At 35.0% G+C, this 23,255-nt stretch overlaps 1 protein-coding gene across 1 annotated transcript; it reads right to left on the reverse strand.

The window, feature by feature from the left end:
- Positions 1 to 14,734: 14,734 nt before the first annotated feature.
- LOC149791472 (galactose-3-O-sulfotransferase 2-like) lies at positions 14,735 to 15,934 on the reverse strand. Its single transcript, XM_089969430.1, has one exon. The coding sequence runs from the start codon at positions 15,932 to 15,934 to the stop codon at positions 14,735 to 14,737; it is 1,200 nt and encodes a 399-aa protein (XP_089825556.1).
- Between the last annotated feature and the right edge of the window lie 7,321 nt (positions 15,935 to 23,255).

The raw sequence follows: 23,255 nt of genomic DNA on the forward strand, positions 1-23,255 counted from the left end.
TTGTTTACCTCAGTAGAAGCAACCCTATGTCCGGTCCATGTAACAATCACCAGGTGTCCAGGCCATCTAAGTGTAACCGGATATCCAGTCGATATAACAGCAACCAGATGTGCAATCTATCTAACAGCAACCAGATGTCCAGTACGTCCAGTCCATGCAACAATAACCAGATGTCCAGTCCATCTCACAATAAGCAGATGTCCAGTCCATTTAACAATAAGCAGATGTCCAGTCCATCTAACAGTAAGCATATGTCCAGTCCATCTAACAATAAGCAGATGTCCAGTCCATCTAACAATAAGCAGGTGTCCAGTCCGTCTAACAATAAGCAGGTGTCCAGTCCATTTAACAATAAGCATATGTCCAGTCCATCTAACAATAAGCATATGTCCAGTCCATTTAACAATCACCAGGTGTCCAGGCCATCTAACAGCAACCAGATGTCCAGTACGTCCAGTCCATCTAACAATAAGCAGGTGTCCAGTCCATCTAACAATAAGCAGATGTCCAGTCCATCTAACAGTAAGCATATGTCCAGTCCATCTAACAATAACCAGATGTCCAGTCCATCTAACAATAAGCAGATGTCCAGTCCATCTAACAGTAAGCATATGTCCAGTCCATCTAACAATAAGCAGAAGTCCAGTCCATCTAACAATAAGCAGGTGTCCAGTCCATCTAACAATAACCAGATGTCCAGTCCATCTAACAATAAGCAGATGTCCACTCCATCTAACAGTAAGCATATGTCCAGTCCATCTAACAATAAGCAGGTGTCCAGTCCATCTAACAATAAGCAGATGTCCAGTCCATTTAACAGTAAGCAGATGTCCAGTCCATCTAACAGTGAGCATATGTCCAGTCCATCTAACAATAAGCAGATGTCCAGTCCATCTAACAATAAGCAGATGTTCAGTCCATCTAACAGTAAGCATATGTCCAGTCCATCTAACAATAAGCAGGTGTACAGTCCATCTAACAATAAGCAGATGTCCAGTCCATTTAACAGTAAGCAGATGTCCAGTCCATCTAACAGTAAGCATATGTCCAGTCCATCTAAGAATAAGCAGATGTCCAGTCCATCTAACAATAAGAAGGTGCCCAGTCCGTCTAACAATAAGCAGATGTCCAGTCCATTTAACAATAAGCATATGTCCAGTCCATCTAACAATACGCATATGTCCAGTCCATCTAAAAATCACCAGGTGTCCAGGCCATCTAACAACAACCAGATGTCCAGTCCATCTAACAATAATCAGATGTCCAGTCCATCTAACAGTAAGCATATGTCCAGTCCATCTAACAATAACCAGATGTCCAGTCGATCTAACAATAAGCAGATGTCCAGTCCATTTAACAGTAAGCATATGTCCAATCCATCTAACAACAAACAGGTGTCCAGTCCATCTAACAATAAGCATATGTCCAGTCCATCTAACAATAAGCAGATGTCCAGTCCATTTAACAGTAAGCATATGTCCAGTCCATTTAACACTAAGCATATGTCCAGTCCATCTAACAATAAGCAGATGTCCAGTCTATCTAACAATAAGCAGGTGTCCAGTCCATCTAACAATAAGCAGATGTCCAGTCCATCTAACAGTAAGCAGATGTCCAGTCCATCTAACAGTAAGCAGATGTCCATTACATCTAATGATAACCAGATGTTGCGTAAATCTAAAAGTTACCGTATGTCCAGTTCATCTAACGTTAACCAAATGTCCATTCCATCTAACAATAGGAATCGAAATTAATGGCACTGTCTGTGACATCTGACTATTTTTCAACGGATGATAATCAGTTCGTGACTACTAACTGAATTGCATAAATGCACGTGGATATGAGTAAATGCCCGTACTATATACATCAGTCCGTTAATATTTGTTTCTGAAGATTTTATTGTGGTATGTTAATTAATATTTCAGCGGTAATAGCCCATACTGAACAGTCCAAAATAAGGAGAAGAAAAAAAAATCAATTTTGGACAATTTTCAGTAATTACATTTAAGTCATTTAAATTATACAAAGAATCAGAATAAATCTATTTCGGTTATTCTTAAGCTTTTCCTTCTAAATATGTAATTTTTCCATATAAAACTAGTCCTAGGTCCATAAGTATTACAAACGGCCTACTCAACGCGGCCAGTGTGAGGTCACATCCTATTTGTGATATCATTCCTTCTAATCACCCGTGTGGGGCCATATCCTATTCGTCATGTAATTCCTCATAATCCCTTGTGTTGGTCTATATCATATTTGTCATATAATTCTTCCTAATCAGCGGTGCGGGACAATATCATATTCGTCATATCAATATTCCTAATCAGCGGTGCGGGACAATATCATATTCGTCATATCAATATTCCTAATCAGCGGTGCGGGACAATATCATATTCGTCATATCAATATTCCTAATCAGCGGTGCGGGACAATATCATATTCGTCATATCAATATTCCTAATCAGCGGTGCGGGACAATATCATATTCGTCATATCAATATTCCTAATCAGCGGTGCGGGACAATATCATATTCGTCATATCAATATTCCTAATCAGCGGTGCGGGACAATATCATATTCGTCATATCAATATTCCTAATCAGCGGTGCGGGACAATATCATATTCGTCATATCAATATTCCTAATCAGCGGTGCGGGACAATATCATATTCGTCATATCAATATTCCTAATCAGCGGTGCGGGACAATATCATATTCGTCATATCAATATTCCTAATCAGCGGTGCGGGACAATATCATATTCGTCATATCAATATTCCTAATCAGCGGTGCGGGACAATATCATATTCGTCATATCAATATTCCTAATCAGCGGTGCGGGACAATATCATATTCGTCATATCAATATTCCTAATCAGCGGTGCGGGACAATATCATATTCGTCATATCAATATTCCTAATCAATGATATGGGGCCATATCCTATTCCCCATATTCTTCCTAACCACCGGTGAAGATCAAAACTTGAAATAAAGTTTTAGAGACAGACGATATAAAACATATGGTGATATAATCTTCCCAAACTTGTGAGACACAGAAGTGTAAAATTATTCCAGGTAAGATTTTATAAGACGCAGAGACAGTTTCAGATACGTTCCTGTCTTTAAAACGCTTAGAAAATACGTGAAGAATACGTCTGAGATACATTTTCATAGACATGCATGTAACACCTATAACTATACCACTGTGACCTATTCGTAAGAAATTATTACTAATTAGTAAAACCTATAAGAACAAGGCATCCATACAGTTCTCTCTGAAGTTGGATGACCTATTTGAGATACACTTGTTTGAGGGCAAGATCTCCTCATGAAGTTTTTGCTAAATCGGAATACACATTTTAGTATCTATTTAATATTTAAATAAAACAATGCTTATTTGTAAATTTCTTTCTGATATTTGATATGCATTTTAATGTACACAATCCCATGAGGACAAAATGTCCCAGTAAAGATGTTTCTTTTTCTTTCAAATGTAACAAACATTTCCATATATACATTCTCTTCTGACGACAACGTGTCATTATAAAGTTCTTTATAAAATTGGATACGCAATAATACCTACGAAGTCTTGGGAAGACAAGATGTGCTCCTATAGTTCTCAGAAATGAGCTTATCATTCTTTGAACCCATACAAATTATTGTGAGGTCAAGGCATTCTCTCTGACGGTGACTCACATTTTGATAAGCAAATTCTTGCGAGGACAAAAATAGTTGTCATGAAGTCGGTACACGACAAGGGCGTACCTTAATAATACCAATACATGTTACTATGATGACAAGGTGTCCTTGTATAATGACCTTTTGAGACCTATACAAGTTGAAACGAGAGGAAGAAGCCGATATAAACCTTGTACTGGAATGGGACAAATCTTGATATACAGATTCTTGGTATCTCTCATAAATTAAATGTTGATGATACAAAGCTTCAGTATTATATTCCTTCTAAAACTGGACAAGCTTTTGACAAATAAATTGGTTTGTGGACAGAGTTTACTTATAACCTCATAATGTTCTTTTTAAAAGTTATATATATATATATATATATATATATATATATATATATATATATATATATATATATATATATATATATATATATATATATATAATTTGTTTTGTTTTTGTCAGTGACATTGATTTATCTTTGTCTCAGTAACATGAATATTTCTAAAATCAGTTTCCATATCTAGTTTAACTGAGATGTTCTTAATGCTAGTTTTCTCTCATATATATTGAACATGGTCGTATATTCGGATGTGTTCTTTGTGATAGTAGGCATCATCAAAACATGGTCTGTTATGCACTTCACTTTCAGAGGGTAGAGGCGTTTAAACTGTCACATGGAGTTCATTTTGTTTTTGTTGATTGCGGTTCTAAGACATCAAGATAGTACGTGGCAAAAACAATAACCGGCATACCAAAATTCTGTGTAAAAAGTAGCTTAAAAACATGCCTCCTAAGCTGTAAGCAGCGAAACCTATAAGACATTTTCCTAGTCTATTCGTTTAAGTCATCGTCTTTGCCTGCAGTATTTGAATTTTGACCTTTTAAAAAATCTGCCACATCTGGTGTTTCATGTTTTTTTTGGTACTGTTTTGCACGTATTGTATTATATAGTGATGAAAGTATTTTCTTTTTGCAGATATGACTTAAATGGAAGTAAATTGATGCTGGTATTGTGATAAGAATCAACTACCATGATGATTTCTGTCAAGCTGTTGTTTTCATTCGATTTTCTACATATCATGTTTGTTAAAACATTTTGCCTTTTTTGTACTTTGTACAGTTAAAGATAGTGAAAGGGCATCACGATGACGAATAGAAGTACATTATTGATGACAATAAGCTGGAAAGAATCAACTACCTTGATGTGATTCAGACAAGCTGTTGCCTCATTGAATTTTCCTCCGCAGACTATTATTTATCACTGTGTCTTTGTTCTTTAATTTGCAATTTAAAAAATGTACAAGGTTCTATGAGGACAAAATGACTTGATAAAATACTGCCTGTATTTGATCTAAAAATATTACACGTATCTAAAATATTATGACAAAAAGGTGTCTTCATACAGTTATGTCATTTATATGATGAACCATGTTGAGTTCATTCTAAAATGGGTTGAACATTTAATTGTACATATTGACATTATAAAGCCCTCTCTTACATTTGGTATGCAATTAGTATAACTAATGATTCTGATGACAAAGTGGACCTGACACGTTTTCTCTAAAATGAGATCCACAGTGCGATTCACATGTTTATTGAATATAGTTTTAACCTAAGCTACCTCTCACACATGTGATTTATATTTTGAAAAATTAAGGATGCTTTTGTTTATTTTTGAGATATAAAGTTTTCAACCTTGAGGACGACAAAAGAAGACATTTTGGAGTGATTAAACTTCAGAGTTACTGTTTATTCTAGCACAGAACACACTTTGTGATTTTATGAGATATTCTGACAAAGGCAACATATATTTTCATAAATGCATGCAACCACCTGTCACAGAATGAACTGAGGTAAATAGTACGTCCTAAATTACATTTGCATGAGCTCTCTACAAATGAATTATTTTAAACATATCTTCATGCAACATTGGCTCTTAAAACAAGATAGTATTTCGAAATACTGTGTCCTCAATAATGGATTGATACTCTTACAAAATAGAAAATTTCTGAGGACAAGGTGACCTATTAAAGTTAAAGACCATGAGACATTATTAAATGACTAATTAATTTAAAGATAATTCGTCCTCGTAATATGCCCCCCCCCCGATATTTTAAAACAAACCACACAAAACATGTACAATTCGTCAAAATTGTCCTTACTGCATCTTCGAACTAAATTCAAATCATTATATGTCCTTAAATAGCTTTGTTTTCTAGGAGATTAACCATATAAACAAAATGACGTCATAGCATGTATCGTTCTGATTTGTTCCAGCTACAGTTTTATAGAATGTCTTACGCACATAAAGAACATAAAAGTGTGACATATTAAAAGATATATAAAACTCAATTATAAAGGAATATATGTCTCTACAGAAATAATAATGAAGATCATATGTCTGACCTTTTGAAATATGTTAGCACCTGCAAATTCTTTTGTTGCTGACATTTATTTAAGTGAACTATGGAGAATTCAAACTGTTTTGATTTTTTTTATAGATCTAAATGTCAGAGCTACCTTGGTGCAATTAGTTATTACCACACCTGCTAAACATGGATGAGTTAAAGCGATAAAACTAGGGTAGATGTGATGGACCCAATCAAAGATTGCTGTTGCGGAAAAAGTTTGGGATAACTAATCAATTCGGGAACTGTCTCAGAATGTCAAGACATCCGTCGGGATCACTTATTATTATGTTATCTATCCATCGTTTGTCAAGTTAGCTTTTGCACAATAACTAGGGTTTTCCTCAGCGTACCAACATAAATAAACCTCCCCACAAACGCAGAGAAGTCTAATTTCTTCGCATTTAATGCATGCTTCTTTAGCCAAAAAATGTTTTGAAAGAAAACAAATGACGTCTTTATATTTAAAAATAACAATTGCGTCATTGACATTGAATATTGTACATATTGGTGGATATTAGTTGTAGAGATAGTATTATCAAAAGAATGTATTGCATTTACATCTAAGGATGATTCACGCATACTAGATGCAGTATAAGTAAATTTAATGGTTGGGTGAAAATGAAATAGACGATCAATATATTTCTTCATTTCTTCTTCTGAATGGTTCCATATCATAATGTCATATGAAAATCTTAACCATATAGTTTAAAATTTTCGTTTAAAAGAAACTCATTTCTAATGTACCAATCGGGTGAGGAACCATATGACATTTCAATTGATGAGCCCGTCATTTGGATGTAATATTTACTATTAAACTGGATATTATTAATTTCCTAGATAAGTGTTATTATTTTACAAATATCTTCACTAGATAGTGTGCTATTATTAGAATTGTAATCATGAAAATATTGACACGCTTCAATATTATCGTAGACAGAATGTTTGCAGATAGTGATATTGCATCTAAAGATATCAGGATTAAATTATCAGATAGCCGGGGAATATACCTCAGTGTTTTAATGAAATCAGCAAGTATTGTTAATTTATGAAGGAACTGAATTCATTAAAAGTTGCAAAACTATCAATAAATTTGGATAGGTTTTCATTATATGAATTACAGCTTGATATAATGAGTCTTCAGTATATGAATTACAGCTTGATATAATGAATCTTCAGTATATGAATTACAGCTTGATATAATGAATCTTCAGTATATGAATTACAGCTTGATATAATGAATCTTCAGTGTATGAATTACCGCTTGATATAATGAATCTTCAGTATATGAATTACAGCTTGATATAATGAATCTTCAGTGTATGAATTACAGCTTGATATAATGAGTCTTCAGTATATGAATTACAGCTTGATATAATGAATCTTCAGTATATGAATTAGAGCTTGATATAATGAGTCTTCAGTATATGAATTACAGCTTGATATAATGAGCCTTCAGTATATGAATTACAACTTGATATAATGAGTCTTCAGTATATGAATTACAGCTTGATATGATGAGTCTTCAGTATATGAATTACAGCTTGATATAATGAGTCTTCCTGGATAATTTTAAGATAAGTGTGATCAGGATTTGTTTCATCAGTTTTGGGTAATACGTAGAACTGTGGTGTACGTATTTCCAGGGGGAAAGTATCAAATTCTTCATATACGGAATTTTTGTTTACTTTGCGTTGTCACCAATGCATGTGGAAATTTTCGATTTAAAGTTTGATGATGGGTCTTTAATTTGTTTGTAGTATTTTTCATCATTTAATTTACTTTTAACTTCTTTAACACACAAAACATACATGCATCTCTCTCTCTCTCTCTCTCGAATTCGGCAATTGTTGAAATGTCCTATTAGATTTTTTGTAACCATAGGAAAGCTCGTTGCTTTTGTATTCTCAACATATTTGCAAGACGTTATGATGCAAATATTCACGTTGCTACATACATACATACATACATACATACATACATACATACATACATACATACGCACGCACGCACGCACACACGCACGCACGCACACACACATAATACATACATACATACATACATACATACATACATACATACATACATACATACATACATACATACATACATACATACATGAATTTCATGGTCCGGGTAAGGGGCGCACTCCCCTTGATTTACTGTGGAGCAAAGTAATCGTATTCATATTGACTGTTATACAAAGTATTCCGTTGCATATTGACTGTAGTAACAAAGTATTCATTCGCATATTGGCTGTTGTACAAATTGTTCATTCGCATATTGACTGTCGTACAAAGTAATTCCGATGCATATTGACTGTCGTACAAAGTATTCCTATGTATATTGACTCTCATACAAAGTATTCATTCGCATATTGGCTGTCGTATAAATTATTCATACGCATATTGACTGTCGTACAAAGTATTCCTATGTATATTGACTCTCATACAAAGTATTCATTCGCATATTGGCTGTCGTACAAATAGTTCATATGCATATAGACTGTAGTATAATTCATTCCTTTGCATATTGAATATAGTACAAAGTAATCATATGTATATCGATAAGCAAAGCAAAATACTGAAACGAAAAAACCCAAACAGTTTATTATACAAAACTATCTTTTGCAAGTTCGAAAATATATTGTACCATCTGGATATATGTTGCATAATGGTGAAATTCTTGCCATAAGGTGTGACATTGTAGATGATATGCGAATAATGCATAACATAAACGAAAAGTTAAGGCTATGAAGAACTTTCAAGTTAGAAATTGACACTAATGACCACATATCTCTTTGACGGACAGTAGAAATTGTCATTTATTACCATAACTGTTTGACGCTTAGTGTAAATTGACATTTATTACTTCATATCTCTTTCGCGGGCAGTGGAAATTGACATTCATTACCGTATATCTCATTTGCGGACAATCTAAACTTTTCGGTTTAAATGTTCTGTTTAGGTAGCTTTTATGTTTGTTATTTCGTTATATGCTATTGTAATGTAACATTGTATGTTGGGTTTACCATGTCCAAAACTATGTTTTTTTTCTATCTGGTCTGAATTATTGTTTCTGGTGATATATATGTCACGCCCTGATCGTTTTGATTATAACCCGCTTGTGTTATGTTGATGCATTTAATCGAATGCCACGCTGAAGTATTTAATGTGTTAGACACGTTCAGGACATATTCAATCTGTATCTATTATTATGATTATTATTATTATTATTATTATTATTATTATTATTATTATTATTATTATTGTTGTTGTTGTTGTTGTTGAGTGAGATCGATATACATTTTTTCAATGAAATCTTAATCTAATAAATAGATAGATAACTAGTTAAATAAATAAATAAATAAATAAATAAATAAAATAAATGCAATTTTGAATTAATAAACAATCTGGATGAGACCTTTTAAGTTAAATGCATTGCAAATACACAAAAACACTTGAAGTTTGGTAAATTTAAATGCATGATAGTGTCCCACTTCTGTCAGGCAGTGGCTTTGAACGTTTAGAGTAAATCTCGATATGTTCACAGTACGGGAGACAACTCTTACATACGTATGTGGAAAGTTTCTATTGAACAGGATCTCTTTTATCCCAGCCGAGTTGGTCACATGTGCATAACACTCAATCATTTGATTTTTGTCAGGACTGGCTTATTAATATATTTTTTTCTTATTACCGTTAATCTGTTTGTAAATTTTAAGTAAATTCAGAATTTCTCTTTAGTTAATTTAATTTTTGTTATTTATCTAAATATCCAATGAGGCAGGTTTTGGGTCGCATTAGGAAAGTATGGCTATGACGTCATCGGTTGCATCTGAGTCATTTCCAGAGATAAGGACGCTTGATCTTATTATTGCACTAGCCACATTGACTGACGGTGTTCCCTAAAAAGAGAGGGAACTGCTGGTGCCAAACCCGTTTTATAAAATGCAAAACGTGTAATAAAAATCGTTCCTGTATGACTGCTGCTCCTTCATCTGATGTTTCTCGTGTATTAAATTCTGGTAACACACGTCTAGGCCGTGGGGAAGCAGTAAGGGGTATTCCATGGATGGGCATTTGGAAGTGGAATATTAAGTAATGACGATAATAGTTCAGAGAGAGAGAGAGAGAGAGAGAGAGAGAGCACATAAAAGCTGAAACATAAATTTATTCCCACATAAAATCACTCTTGAAAACTTGATACATTTCCAGAGTACTTCCAATAGAATTATTGCGTAAGCTAGTCCATTCAGCACGATCATTAACTTTAGACAATATAATGTCAAAAGCTTGATATAAAGTGAAGCCCTCGTCTTTTGAGATAACGTCTTCGCTGTTCATTTTATACGTGCAAAAATGACGAGTTTCATGACCAATAATTATAATCAGTTAGGTACCTTAAACTGAATGGAAACTTTCATCTGATCATTAAGTGATATAACAATTCTCCGACGGGAAGAAAGGTAAAATAAACTCGCATGTGATACTGATATTGTAGAGTTGGTGCCTAAAAGGGTATTGGTACAGAAGACTGGATCACACCAACCCGAAATATGCTTGGTATTGCATTTACGCATATTGCGTAGCAGATATGTAATTTCTACAGCTTTTCCTTTCAGCACTTATGTTAAGGAGAATTCCTCACGTTTATGTACAGAAATGACGACTTTCATGGAGTTGCATAAGGCTTTGCCATATGTACAAAATGGATGTTGTGAAAACAGTAAAAATCCGTACCGTGACGTTGAATAATCTATTCCTGACGTATAACAAAATGCCAGTCGTTGTTCGTTGAGTCCAGTAAGTTTGGCAATGATTTAGACCTAGCTTTATTTCATATTTAAATTGAACGTATTAACATTATCATCTTAGTTTAGTGAACTGATCTGTAAGCGTTAGTTTTCAGTTGTGAAAAAACACTTAGCTGTTTGTAGCGTGTTGCATGCATTTGATAGCCTGGTTCCTTATGCATTTAGACCATCTGAAGTCATATCAGTATTTACTAAAATGTTTAATATTGTTGTTGTTTGATATGTTTTCAGTATTTAAATAATTATAGGTTACTGCATTTGTATGGGAAAATATGAACGAGTTTTGGGATGGAATACTGCACGAACTTGTGAGTGCAGTATATCCTTCTGACAAAACGAGTTCATATTTTCCCATACAAATGCAGTAACCTTTTTATTATATGCTCATGTTTTTAATTCTACCTAAGGTTTATTTATATAAACAAAATACACTACAAGAAACAACGTAAATGAATGAATGCTGTATTCCAAACTAAATACACAAGCGCAGATTTGTCATTACACAATGAAATCATTATTAATGCGCACATAACTCCGCCCAGATAAATTTGAACTTAGTCGCACGCTCGACATAACTTTCGAAAGAAAATGTTGCGTCTATTTAAAATTGAAATTTGCAATCATATTGTGAATGAATGCGCATTGCAACAACTGTTCGATTTGATCTGGAATGAATATATTTTGGTATTTTGTTTCGATTCGACGAAAGTTTGTAATATTGGACTGATTTGATCTGTGCAAATTATACATGAAATACATCGGATTGAAGTGGCGCGGGAGAAACGTGTTTACGTCTGCAAATGTGTTTCTGTTTCTGTCACTGAATGTTTGAAATCATAATGTGGGTAAAATATGAAGTCTTTCAATTGCAATTATCAAAAAGACGCTATGGCATTTAATGCTTATTTCATTTTGATTACAGTAAGGAGGATGCAATTGCACTTATCATCGAAATTACAGCACAATTTCGAAATGTATAATCCAGATTGAAAACCTATGACATGGCTCATGTAATTTGCAGAATTAAGAAAAAACATTTTGAGGAAATTCAGGATGTAAAACTGTAAGTATATTTTATTTCGCCATTCTTATCACCAGATAAAGAAGACAGTATATGCCTTGTCACTTGTATGCTATTTGTAAGGACCCAATCTTCCGTCTTTTATATAATGAAGCTAGCCTAAATCCGAAACATTGTATCAACGCGGAATGTGCCAAAACAGCTGTTTTTTTTTGCAGTCCGCGAAACATGTTTTAGTTCATTCAGAAACAAATTTAAACAACCACAACGTAAAGAGCCTCTTACGCGAGTGTATATGATTTGCTTACAAATCAAAAGTGCTGGCGTCTGCGTCATTGTTTGTTTACAATAGAAAGTAGTTCCATTATTCACGTGAATGTGTATTGTCTCGCGCGTTCAGTATCGGGGAATATTGAACGACTCTAACAATGTAAAGTTAACGGGGGAAAAATGAGCACACAATAATTATAGGTTACTGCATTTGTATGGGAAAATACGAACGAGTTTTTGGATGGAATACTTGTGAGTGCAGTATATCCTTCCGACGAAACGTGTTCATTTTTCCCATACAAATGCAGTAACCTTTTTATTATATGCTCATGTTTTTAATTCTACCTAAGGTTTAATTATATAAACAAAATACACTACAAGAAACAACGTAAATGAATGAATGCTGTATTCCAAACTAAATACACAAGCGCAGATTTGTCATTACACAATGAAATCATTATTAATGCGCACATAACTCCGCCCAGATAAATTTGAACTTAGTCGCGCGTTCGACATAACTTTCGAAAGAAAATTTCGTGTCTAGTTAAAATTGAAATTTGCAGTTATATTGTGAATGAATGTGCATTGCAACAACTGTTCCATTTGATCTGGAATGAATATATTTTGGCATTTTGTTTCGATTCGATGAAAAGTTGTGATTTTGGACTGGATTCATCTGTGCAAATTATACATGAAATACATCGGATTGAAGTGGCGCGGGAGAAGTGTGTTTACGTCTGCAAATGTGTCTGTTTCTGTCATTGAATGTTTGAAATAATAATGTGGGTAAAATATGAAGTCTTTCAATGCAATTATCAAAAAGACGCTATGGAATTTAATGCTTATTTCATTTTGGGTGCAATAAGGAGGATGCAATTGCACTTATCATCGAAATTACAGCACAATTTCGAAATGTGTAATCCAGATTGAAAACCGATGACATGGCTCATGTAATTCGGATTTGCAGAATTAAGAAAATACATTTTGAGGAAATTCAGGATGTAAAACTGTAAGTATATTTTATTTTGCCATTGTTATCACCAGCTAAAGAAAACAGTATATGCCTTGTCACTTGTATGTTATTTGTAAGGACCCAATCTTCCGTCATTTAAATAATGTAGCTAGCCTAAATCCGAAACATTGTATCAACGCGGAATTTGCCAAAACAGCTGGTTTTTTTTTGCAGTCCACGAAACATGTTTTAGTTCATTCAGAAACAAATTTAAACAACCACAACGTAAAGAGCCTCTTACGCGAATGTACATGATTTGTTTACAAATCAAAAGTGCTGGCCTCTGAGTCCATTGTTTGTTTACGAAAGAAAGTAGTTCCTTGTTTCACGTGAATGCTATATGTGTATCGTCGCGCGCGTTCAGTATCGGGGAATATTGAACGGTTCTGACAATGTAAAGTTAACGGGGGAAAAATGAACATATAATAATAAACCTTATGGAAACATTTTTGTATATCTGCTTTTTTTCTGTAACACCTAATACATGATTGTATTTAAATTATGTAAAATTTTGCTTGATGGTTTTAAATTGTACAGAATATCTTTAGTTAGTCTTTGCTTACAGGACCGGATGTTAAACAGACGCTGACTTAATTTTTGACAATTCCAAATAATAACCTTATAATAAAATTGATTGGCGCCTATGGATTAACACACAGAAATATAAACATAGTACATTACAGGAATTGCTTACGAAGGATATACCTGTAATGGCATATTCGTAATTCTAAAAACTTTGGGTAATGAATTGTAATAATTGTCCCTATTTCGATATAGCTATAGTTTCAGTGTTACGCGAGGATAGTTTCATCTCAGAATTTTTTTATTTAGGTACAAGATGAAAAAAAGGCTGTGGGGCTAAAAAAATTAATTGTTTTTAATCCACTCGGAAAGTGGATGTCTTAAGACCTTGCCAAATCTATGCAGGAATACCATTAATAATGAGTATTGGACAAACTAAATGTGTCATACTGACTCTAAGGCTAGATATACAAACATTTATATGGTTCATTTTGCAAAACATTTTATTTTACTTACTTTTAACTATCGACAAGCGCCAACCCAATTTAGGGTTAATCTGGTTCTTGGCGGAGTTAAACATGTACCTTGTATAGAGAGTATAAGTTGAGTCCAACAACATAAACCATGATAGTTCGTCGCATAATGAGCCAACAAATCAGGCCGATATCGTTTGTTGTACTGATTGCTCTTAACAAATTACATAAACCCAGATCTGCATTACGTGACGTAAAATCTGGGTCTGAGCAATTAGCTGTCGGACTTGGCGTTGAAGCGAATGTATGCGGTAAATAAGTCAACGTTTGATAATGAATTTACAACGTCTCAGTTAAAGTCTTTCTTTTAATATCTGTTGAACGTCGTTTTGACTGAAGCGAAATGCACAATTTTTCACAAAACAGATACTCTTGTGTGACTTTAAATGGTGTATTCCACTTAGTGGCATTGACAAGTAAAGCACACGCAAAGAGAAATATCAACAAAATATCAAATTAAGCCTTCAAATTTCCTTTGTCCCATATTGTCTTTCTCGTATTCTTTGAACGAAGTCTATTTCGAAAATTGCCATTAACTGGCAATCTTCCCATGTAATGTTAAATGGCTCACTCCACTTTGATTCAGTTATGGGCAAAAATTCATCCTCTTTTTGATTATTCAGACAGAAAATACTGGTGTTTTTTCTAACTTCTTTAAATAGTATCAATTCGTCATCAAAGTCAGATCCTTGGTCTCGAATCTGTGCTCGAAGTCTACGAAGAAAAAATTCGTAAAGTGCATAATCCAACTTGGCCCACTGTCTATGGAATTGACGATCGTGTGATTGTACGAGTGTGTTTTCCTTCTTATTGATAGCAACATTTTGGTCCAAGAACACAACATCTTTCATGCTCCAGTGAAGATACCTTCGCATCAAAATAATAGATTCCTCCATTTGTTCAGCAATTATTACTAGCCTAAACTCCGATGCTAATTTTTCTAAGATCAATTGCACCTCGCTTTTGTTATATTTGTTAAACAAATGCAACGGGAATCCGAATTCTAGAGCTTGCCGGTTGTTTGTCCACGATTCAATAACAGATCCAGGTTCATACTTTCTGGGATCTTTAATGTAACTCGATGCGGGAAAATCACCGAGTATTTTATTAAAGATGTAGTAAGGATGGAAATAGTTCAAGGTAGACTTGTATTGCTCGTATGGTTCTCTCAGTATTCCGATATATTTCGTATCGTTTGGAAGAAAATAATCAAATGCCGACTTATTGTACATCACATGGTTGCATAGTATATCAAAAGTCTTGTTCTTTGGCACCGGAAGGGTGTTAGAATTGGTCAAGGATTCTCTAAGGCTAATAATGTTAGGATAGCCGAACTGATTTTTGGCCGGTGATAAAATAAAGGTTAAATTTCTTGCCCATCCGAAACGAAGAAATATATTCTGCGCTGTGGAACTGGCAGCTTTGTGAACCTTAAGAAATGCAACATGGCGAACTTCATTACCGAAGTTGAAACCTTTGCTATACGCCAAAAGTGATGATTGGATAGTTACTTCATTACTGACGAGCATTTTGGATAGGGTAATGGCTTTGATTGTTGATGCACGTGTTGCATGGCGCTTATTTTCCATGATGGATACCCGCTTGTCCAACGTGATGTTTCCTTGGCAGGTCTCCTTGATACGGTGAACGCTGGTGAAGATCATAAGGCCGATAATACAAAAAAGAAGGACCCTGAGAATGAAACGATTAGGAATTTTCCATTGTGTTTTTAGAATATTAAAGGACAAACATTTTTCATCGTTATTTACACGAATAACTATGTATTCCTACCAAGTTTGTATCATGTCTTGGATACGGCATTAAACTCCTTTCGCTTCAATGCATACTAATAGTATGACAGTATCCATTCTTCATACTACACAGGCATTTTCTCAGTATCTAAAATGTTCAAAAGGTATTGCTAGGATACGAAGGGTCATTGCATAATTATTTACCGTTACAAGGATCCACAACATTATTGGACATACTAAAGATCGAATGACGTAAACATTAAAAATCACTTCTATGTTTAAATGCTACTAGGAACGATTTTGTGAGTCAAGGTAAATCACACACTGGTCAGTGATGAATTAACAAAAGACATTTAGTGTAGAAAACAAGAAAGTCCATGGAAATGTGAAATATAGATTAGTTAAATTTAGGTTTCTGTAACCTAGTTTATAGTTTGTACACTTGCATTGAATAATTCTAATCGAGATTCATTTAAATGCAACATTTTATGACTATTTATGCAACGATAATAAGTCAATGGACCCTTCTTTAGAGACATATTATGAGATCTAGAACGTGAAAAGTTTGCTACGATGACCTTCTTGAGTTGTGAAGATTGTGTTTCGCATTCATGGAACTGAAGTTATGCTATTTTACAGAAAGCTAAACATCGGAAGAAAGGATATACATTCAATATTGTCATCAAGACGTATGAATAGGTTGAGTCATTATTGTTAAGGCCAAAGCCTTAGAAACAATTGCAAGTTATAATTGATAAATCTATAGAGTAGCGAGTGTTATTTAAGTAGAGAGTGATGTCTGTTTGTTTTAAATCTTGAACGCAAATAAATGTTAAAGTAGTCGCTGTCCAGAATGATATCAAGCGTAACTTACGGTTAAATCTTGAATGCAAATACTTGTTGAAGTTGACATTTTCCAGAGTGGTGTCAAACATAATTTATGGTTAAATCTTGAATGCAAATATCTGTTAAAGTAGACGTTTTCCAGAGTAATGTAAGCAAAGAGTACAATGCATTAGAGAAGAAAATCTAGTGATCTTATATGGACGCGAAAAATCATGGAAACATAAAAACGCCAAGAACATGTTATGCAGAAAATTACTGCTACGACTGCTTAAACCCTGCTTAAATATCATTTTGTCCTAAATAAAACATTACAATCTTTGCTAAGCATTAACATGCCTTATGAAGCAGTTCTTATCACTTTCTATGTGTTTGACTGCATGAGCGATTTTCCCGTTTTACACAAAAATCCAGTTATTTTACTTACAATAAAGGCTTTCCTTTTGTATGTCGTGCCAACCAACGCATCTACAAACATAAACAAAAACCACAATGATCTTCAGAAGGAAGAATTCTCTTAGGTTATGCAATAAACGAGAGAGAGAGAGAGAGAGAGAGAGAGAGAGAGAGAGAGAGAATTTGCTCATTTATTATGATGTATCGGTCGATACATCTGCAAAAAAGTAAAATGTTGTTCATAGGAAACAACATTATTACTCAGCATGTCTTATTTGCCAGAAAACACCACATCACATTATGCTAGTCACCTCTTGCAACTGAAAACACCACACCACATTATGCTAGTCACCTCTTGCAACTGAAAACACCACACCACATTATGCTAGTCACCTCTTGCAACTGAAAACACCACACCACATTATGCTAGTCACCTCTTGCAACTGAAAACACCACACCACATTATGCTAGTCACCTCTTGCAACTGAAAACACCTGACCATATCATCATGTCCAAGTTACCGGAAAACATCACCACATCACTTAGGTTAACTTGTCGTTTCCTTTTTGCAAATCCTACCAAACTATACAAGTTATTACGTTTTAAAATTCCTTATGAAATGTAACAACTTGCCGCGTATATTGCTTGCATCTATGTATTAATACAGATATCACATCACGATCGTGTCATAAATACTGTGTGTAGAAATAGTAGACAGAACAATGCAAAGTTCAATAAAAGTTTGCTACACATAACCACTTTGCGGAAAGGTGTTTACAATATCTGGACTACTACGACAGCGTGTGAACGAAGGTAATAACTATGTACATAAAATGGTGTTGCCTGCTTTAAATCATTTCAAATCTCCAGTGCGTGTATTTCAAAGATACGCATAAAATAAACTCCAAGATGTGATATATAATATCAAAGCAGACATTAAACAGGTTTTGAAACTAAGTCTACCCTAAAATTAAATACATGACGGCTAGTGTTGGGATTTGGCGTGGGGGTGGAGAGTAAGCCAATTTTAAAATGAAGTTCAATCATTAGATTAATTTCATGCTTGCATGTCTTTAGCGAAATAAATCGTTTCTAAAATACACAGATTTCCCAAATTATATATGATGCTGTAATATTGAAATTGTTCTTTCCTTTAGATAAAAATTTATTCTTGGTATATTCTGAAGTAAGGAATCTTAGCTTTGCCAACTGGTTTATTATATTCTGATATACCTAAATAACTTTTCATATAATAGGTAAGATTTTAGCATCCAGACATCTAACAACATTGCCACTTATAAATGCACTTACCTCAGATGTAAGTCCTTCTAATAAAGTAGCCGAAGACAAAGTCACAAACGAATATATGAAAGTGAAGTTTTCGAAGGCTTTACGTATAAATTCTGTGTATATGGAGATATAATTCTGACTTTTGTCTCAGCGAACGTATCTAAATAATTGTATTTGATCACGTTAATTGTTCATTTATAATATGCTGGTACACTGTCACTGACGGTAACGAAGTTTATACAGAGTGCCAGGGCATCAGACCGTTTTGACGCTCTTTACGCAATAAAAAAATAATTAATCACCAAAAATCCATTCACTATATCTAAAATGTTATTTTGCTATAATTCTTCTTGTTATTAATCTCATATTTCATTTAAATTTCTCCGCTTTTCATGCATTTTCAAAGACCCATTTATGTAAACACAGCTATCTACGATTCCTAGCAAACTTTCAGTCCATAGACTGCAGAATACCTTGACGTTCTGATGGATAGTCAGACTTTCATGTAGACAGGATATATCTTCCCTCGGTTTGGATTTTGCAGATCGATGGTCAGGAGTTCAAGGAATCGTATTTTTTGACAACAAAGTGCTGAAATAGCATGAATAGTTGATAAATGGCCGTACTACTGGCATGTATTTTATATATTATCAATATGCCAAGCTTAAAGTTTAAGTGTGAAGGACAACTATCCTGATATGATACTCTCTGTAGTGAATATATGCTGAATATGGATTTGATACCTGATAGAGGGGAAAATTATTCTTTATCCATATGTTTCCAACTTTCATGTCGTCAAGTTCGTGTCAAAACATACATTTTTATATTTGACTTTTGTTTACTGTTTCCCTATTTAGAAAATCTCTACTATGTCTGCTATCAAATATCCTTATTTGATCGATCGAATTGTGTAGCATGGGTAACATTTCAGTTTCGAATGGACCATGGTTCAAATAATACTTTACCAGGTGTGTAAAGATTGATTAAGTCATTAAACTTGAAAATCGATTACACACCTCATATAATAAGAAGTTCAGTACTAATAATTGCAAATATTTGAGAATGTAAAAACGAATCTCAAACAATAAATAAAAGAACTTACATTTTAACCATTGTTTGCAAATATCGTCAAAGCACACACAAAAGGAGCACGAATGCTTAATTGGTTCTTTTCTGATGTTGTGATCAAAGAACATTGAATTTATTATGTCATAGGATGCGAGTTAAGCCAAGGAAATGCCTCTAACAACGATATAGTAAAATTTGTAGTGATATAATTTTTGTTTTTATTCAGATTTTCACTAATCATCATCATCATCATCATCATCATCTATATAAGTATACATCAGAAAGTAACCAGTATACCATTACACAACAGTAAACATGTTTTGACAATAGGTTATGTAAACATAAACTATCAAACTACGTCAATGTATGACATGTTTTTGTAAATTCGCTTATCCGTTTCATAAGCAGTTCACGTCCACGTACTTGATGGGTAGTTTCATGTTAAATAATGTCATTACATTTTTTTTTTTAAAAATTATAGGCTTACCTCGTCGTACTTGGTGGGTGCTTTCAGTTCAATGATGTCCTTAAATCTTTTTATTATAAGCTCACCCATGTTGTAAATATTTGTCAGTTCGTATGCATTTATATTCCTCTTGTAGTAACATAAATTACTCCTGAGGAGATAAATAGTTGGGTAAGTTACAAAGGACTGTGAACTTTACTTTAGGTTACAGCTGAAGGGAAATGAATATGATCACACTCCACAATATTTTTATACGTTTGCAACACCAAGTAAACTAATTATATGTGCCATTTCTTCTAGCAGCAGGGAGGGCGAATCCTACAAAATACTTTTCCGAGATAACCCTTCCACTGAAACTATTCCCGATAGAGGGCTTATTTCGACGAAATAACCCTTCTATTCAGAATACAGGACAAAAAAAATGTCCTTGAGAAATGCTTCGCATTTCCAGAAATGCTTCGTCGCCGCTGACATAGCGCGAGTTACTTCAGCAAATCCGACTCCGCCGACATAATTTTCCACGGTGAGGTATCATTGAAAAATCAGGTGTAGTTTGCGCCCCCTCTGCTGCTCTACGAAGACGAAGATTCCCATGGAAATCTTCGATTCCTAAGAAAACATTTTTATGTCGCAAATAGTGTATCAAGGCCGACGCGGTATCGTGTACGCGGGTCGTGTAAATTTATTGTCACAAATCCGTGCTGGTTTCTTTGAGCGCGACTAAAGAAATTCTTAAACTTATTAATATCCATATCGCCGCTACACCAGGTTTGATGAATATTTCTTAACGTGTGAACATCAACGCCGTTAAACACCGCAAGAAGATTACAGTTGTCGCGGATCACTTTGGGAATTTGTGTGTAACGCTGCGTAACATAAATCACATCAGTGTTTTTATGACGACCTCGTGAAAATATTCTTGCAGGATTTTTTTGCTTGTCCAGCATCACATCATCATACACTACTAGGTTATTTATTTCCCCGTTAAGGTCTTCCACGGACGGAGCTTCTTCAATATCAGTTATAAATTCAACAACATCCTCGCCGTCTTCACTCAGCGCTTTTGCACTCTCATTAAAATCTTTTATAACATCATAACAACGTTGATCATCCACAGACGGAGCTATCAAGTATAGTTTGTCCCATTTCATCCACTTCATTATCATGTTCAGCAACAGCTGTGTTTTACCTGATCCTGACGGTCCTATGATGATCATTCTGATAGAATTTGGTAGCACGGAATTATGCTTGACTGGTTCTTTCCTTCGCGTCGCAGAAAAATCAGTGATCTCCATTTGTATATAAGGAATAATAATTATGGATCTATATTGTGTGAAGTGTAAGGCACAAACCCCTACGAATGATCTAACAACCATTACAACAAAAAATAACAGACAAGCACTTTCTGGTAAGTGTGCGCGATGTGGCACAAAAAAATTTAGATTTCAAAAAAAAAGCCTGACAAAGTTAGCGGAGGTGACATCGCAGCAACCCTCGGACGACTTCCAGGTACCCCTTGGGGAAAATATCCCGGAGAAAAGCATCTCCCAGGATACAATTACTGCGGTCCAGGGACACGACTAGATATCAGACTTGATGAACAGTCTAAACCAAAACCCGGCGAGTATCCGATAAACGCTATCGACGCAGCGTGTCACATACATGATATTGCTTATCGAAGTAAAGATCTACAAGACAGGCATATCGCGGATGTGAAATTAATTCATGCACTAAGCGCCATAAAAAATAAATCATTTAGGGAGTCACTCGCTAATTGGTTAGTAAGATCAGCGATGAAATCTAAATTAGCATTAGGCGCTGGATAATTAATAACGATGCAGACAAGTCCAAGGACTTCCAACGCTAGTGTTTCCATGCAAGCGATTTATTATTCCCCGGCCGGATACTGGAGAGGTAACTCAGCAATTAATAAACTCGCCAACGCGGCATCAGTACCACGCGAGGTTGCCAAAAAATGGCTGTCAAAACAAGCAATATGGCAAATCTACTTACCACCACCTCGACAAATCAACTTTGCACATTTTGATGTTAGTACCCCCAATGAAGTTCATCAGGCTGACATACTATTCCTGCCTCATGATACTGTCCGTAGAAAAATATACAAATACGCGCTAACAGTAGTTGATGTTGCCAGTAGATACAAAGAAGCAGAACCGTTAGCGACTAAAACAGCGTCCGAAGTCGCCTCTGCGTTTTCGCGAATTTATCAGCGAGGACCTCTAAACTGGCCACGATTATTACAAGTTGATCCTGGCAAGGAATTTCAGGGCGCGGTATCATCACTGACAAAGCAGCATAACGTTACCATACGACGAGGACATACTGAAATTCATCACGATCAGGCAATTGTTGAGCGATTTAATAGAACACTCGCTGAGAGATTATTCGGATACCAGTACGCGAGGGAATTCATTTACGATACGAGATCTCGTGAATGGGTTGCAAGACTGCCAAACGTGATAGCCGCACTGAATAATGAAATTACCAGAACAACAAACATGAGACCTGTAAATGCAATCACAAAAAAATATATACCCCGCGTCAGTGAACGTGTTTCAACGCAGCCAACGACGCTAGCGTCCCCACTACTGGGTAATGTCACCGTTAGGTATTTATACGAACCCGGCGAACTCGAAGGAGGAAAAAAAAGGGCAACTGATCCTATATGGAGCGTTACAACACATAAGATATCTAGCATAACCAGATCAACTGGGAGAAACGCAATCTACAGATTAGATTCAACTGCTCCTCAGCGTGGGTTCACACGCGAGCAACTTCAGGTGATCCCCGCGGATACACAATTACCACCTCGATCACTTAAATAACTGCAGCAGCACCTCTGCGTCGATTACACTCAAGACAGGTCAACATCACATTTTCACGCGTATGACCGCGATTACTATCTATTCTATCTACGGTGAATTGCCTTGGATTATTTTTCGAATACTGCCACAGCAATAAACAATTACAACTCGCACAGTGATTATTCTGACGCTCACGTAACGACAACACAGCGTTGATATCCAGGTTAAACTCTCTATTATTTTTCTTGTCACTTTGTCGGTAACTGTCTAATTTTTTTCTTATTTGATCTTTTTGCGTTAACTCAACAACGGCTGACTTCGTTGACGTATCTAATACAATTCTTCG

The sequence above is a fragment of the Sinohyriopsis cumingii genome, chromosome 9 (assembly GCF_028554795.1).
Source record: "Sinohyriopsis cumingii isolate HCF-2022 chromosome 9, ASM2855479v2, whole genome shotgun sequence".
Classification (NCBI taxonomy): domain Eukaryota; kingdom Metazoa; phylum Mollusca; class Bivalvia; order Unionida; family Unionidae; genus Sinohyriopsis; species Sinohyriopsis cumingii.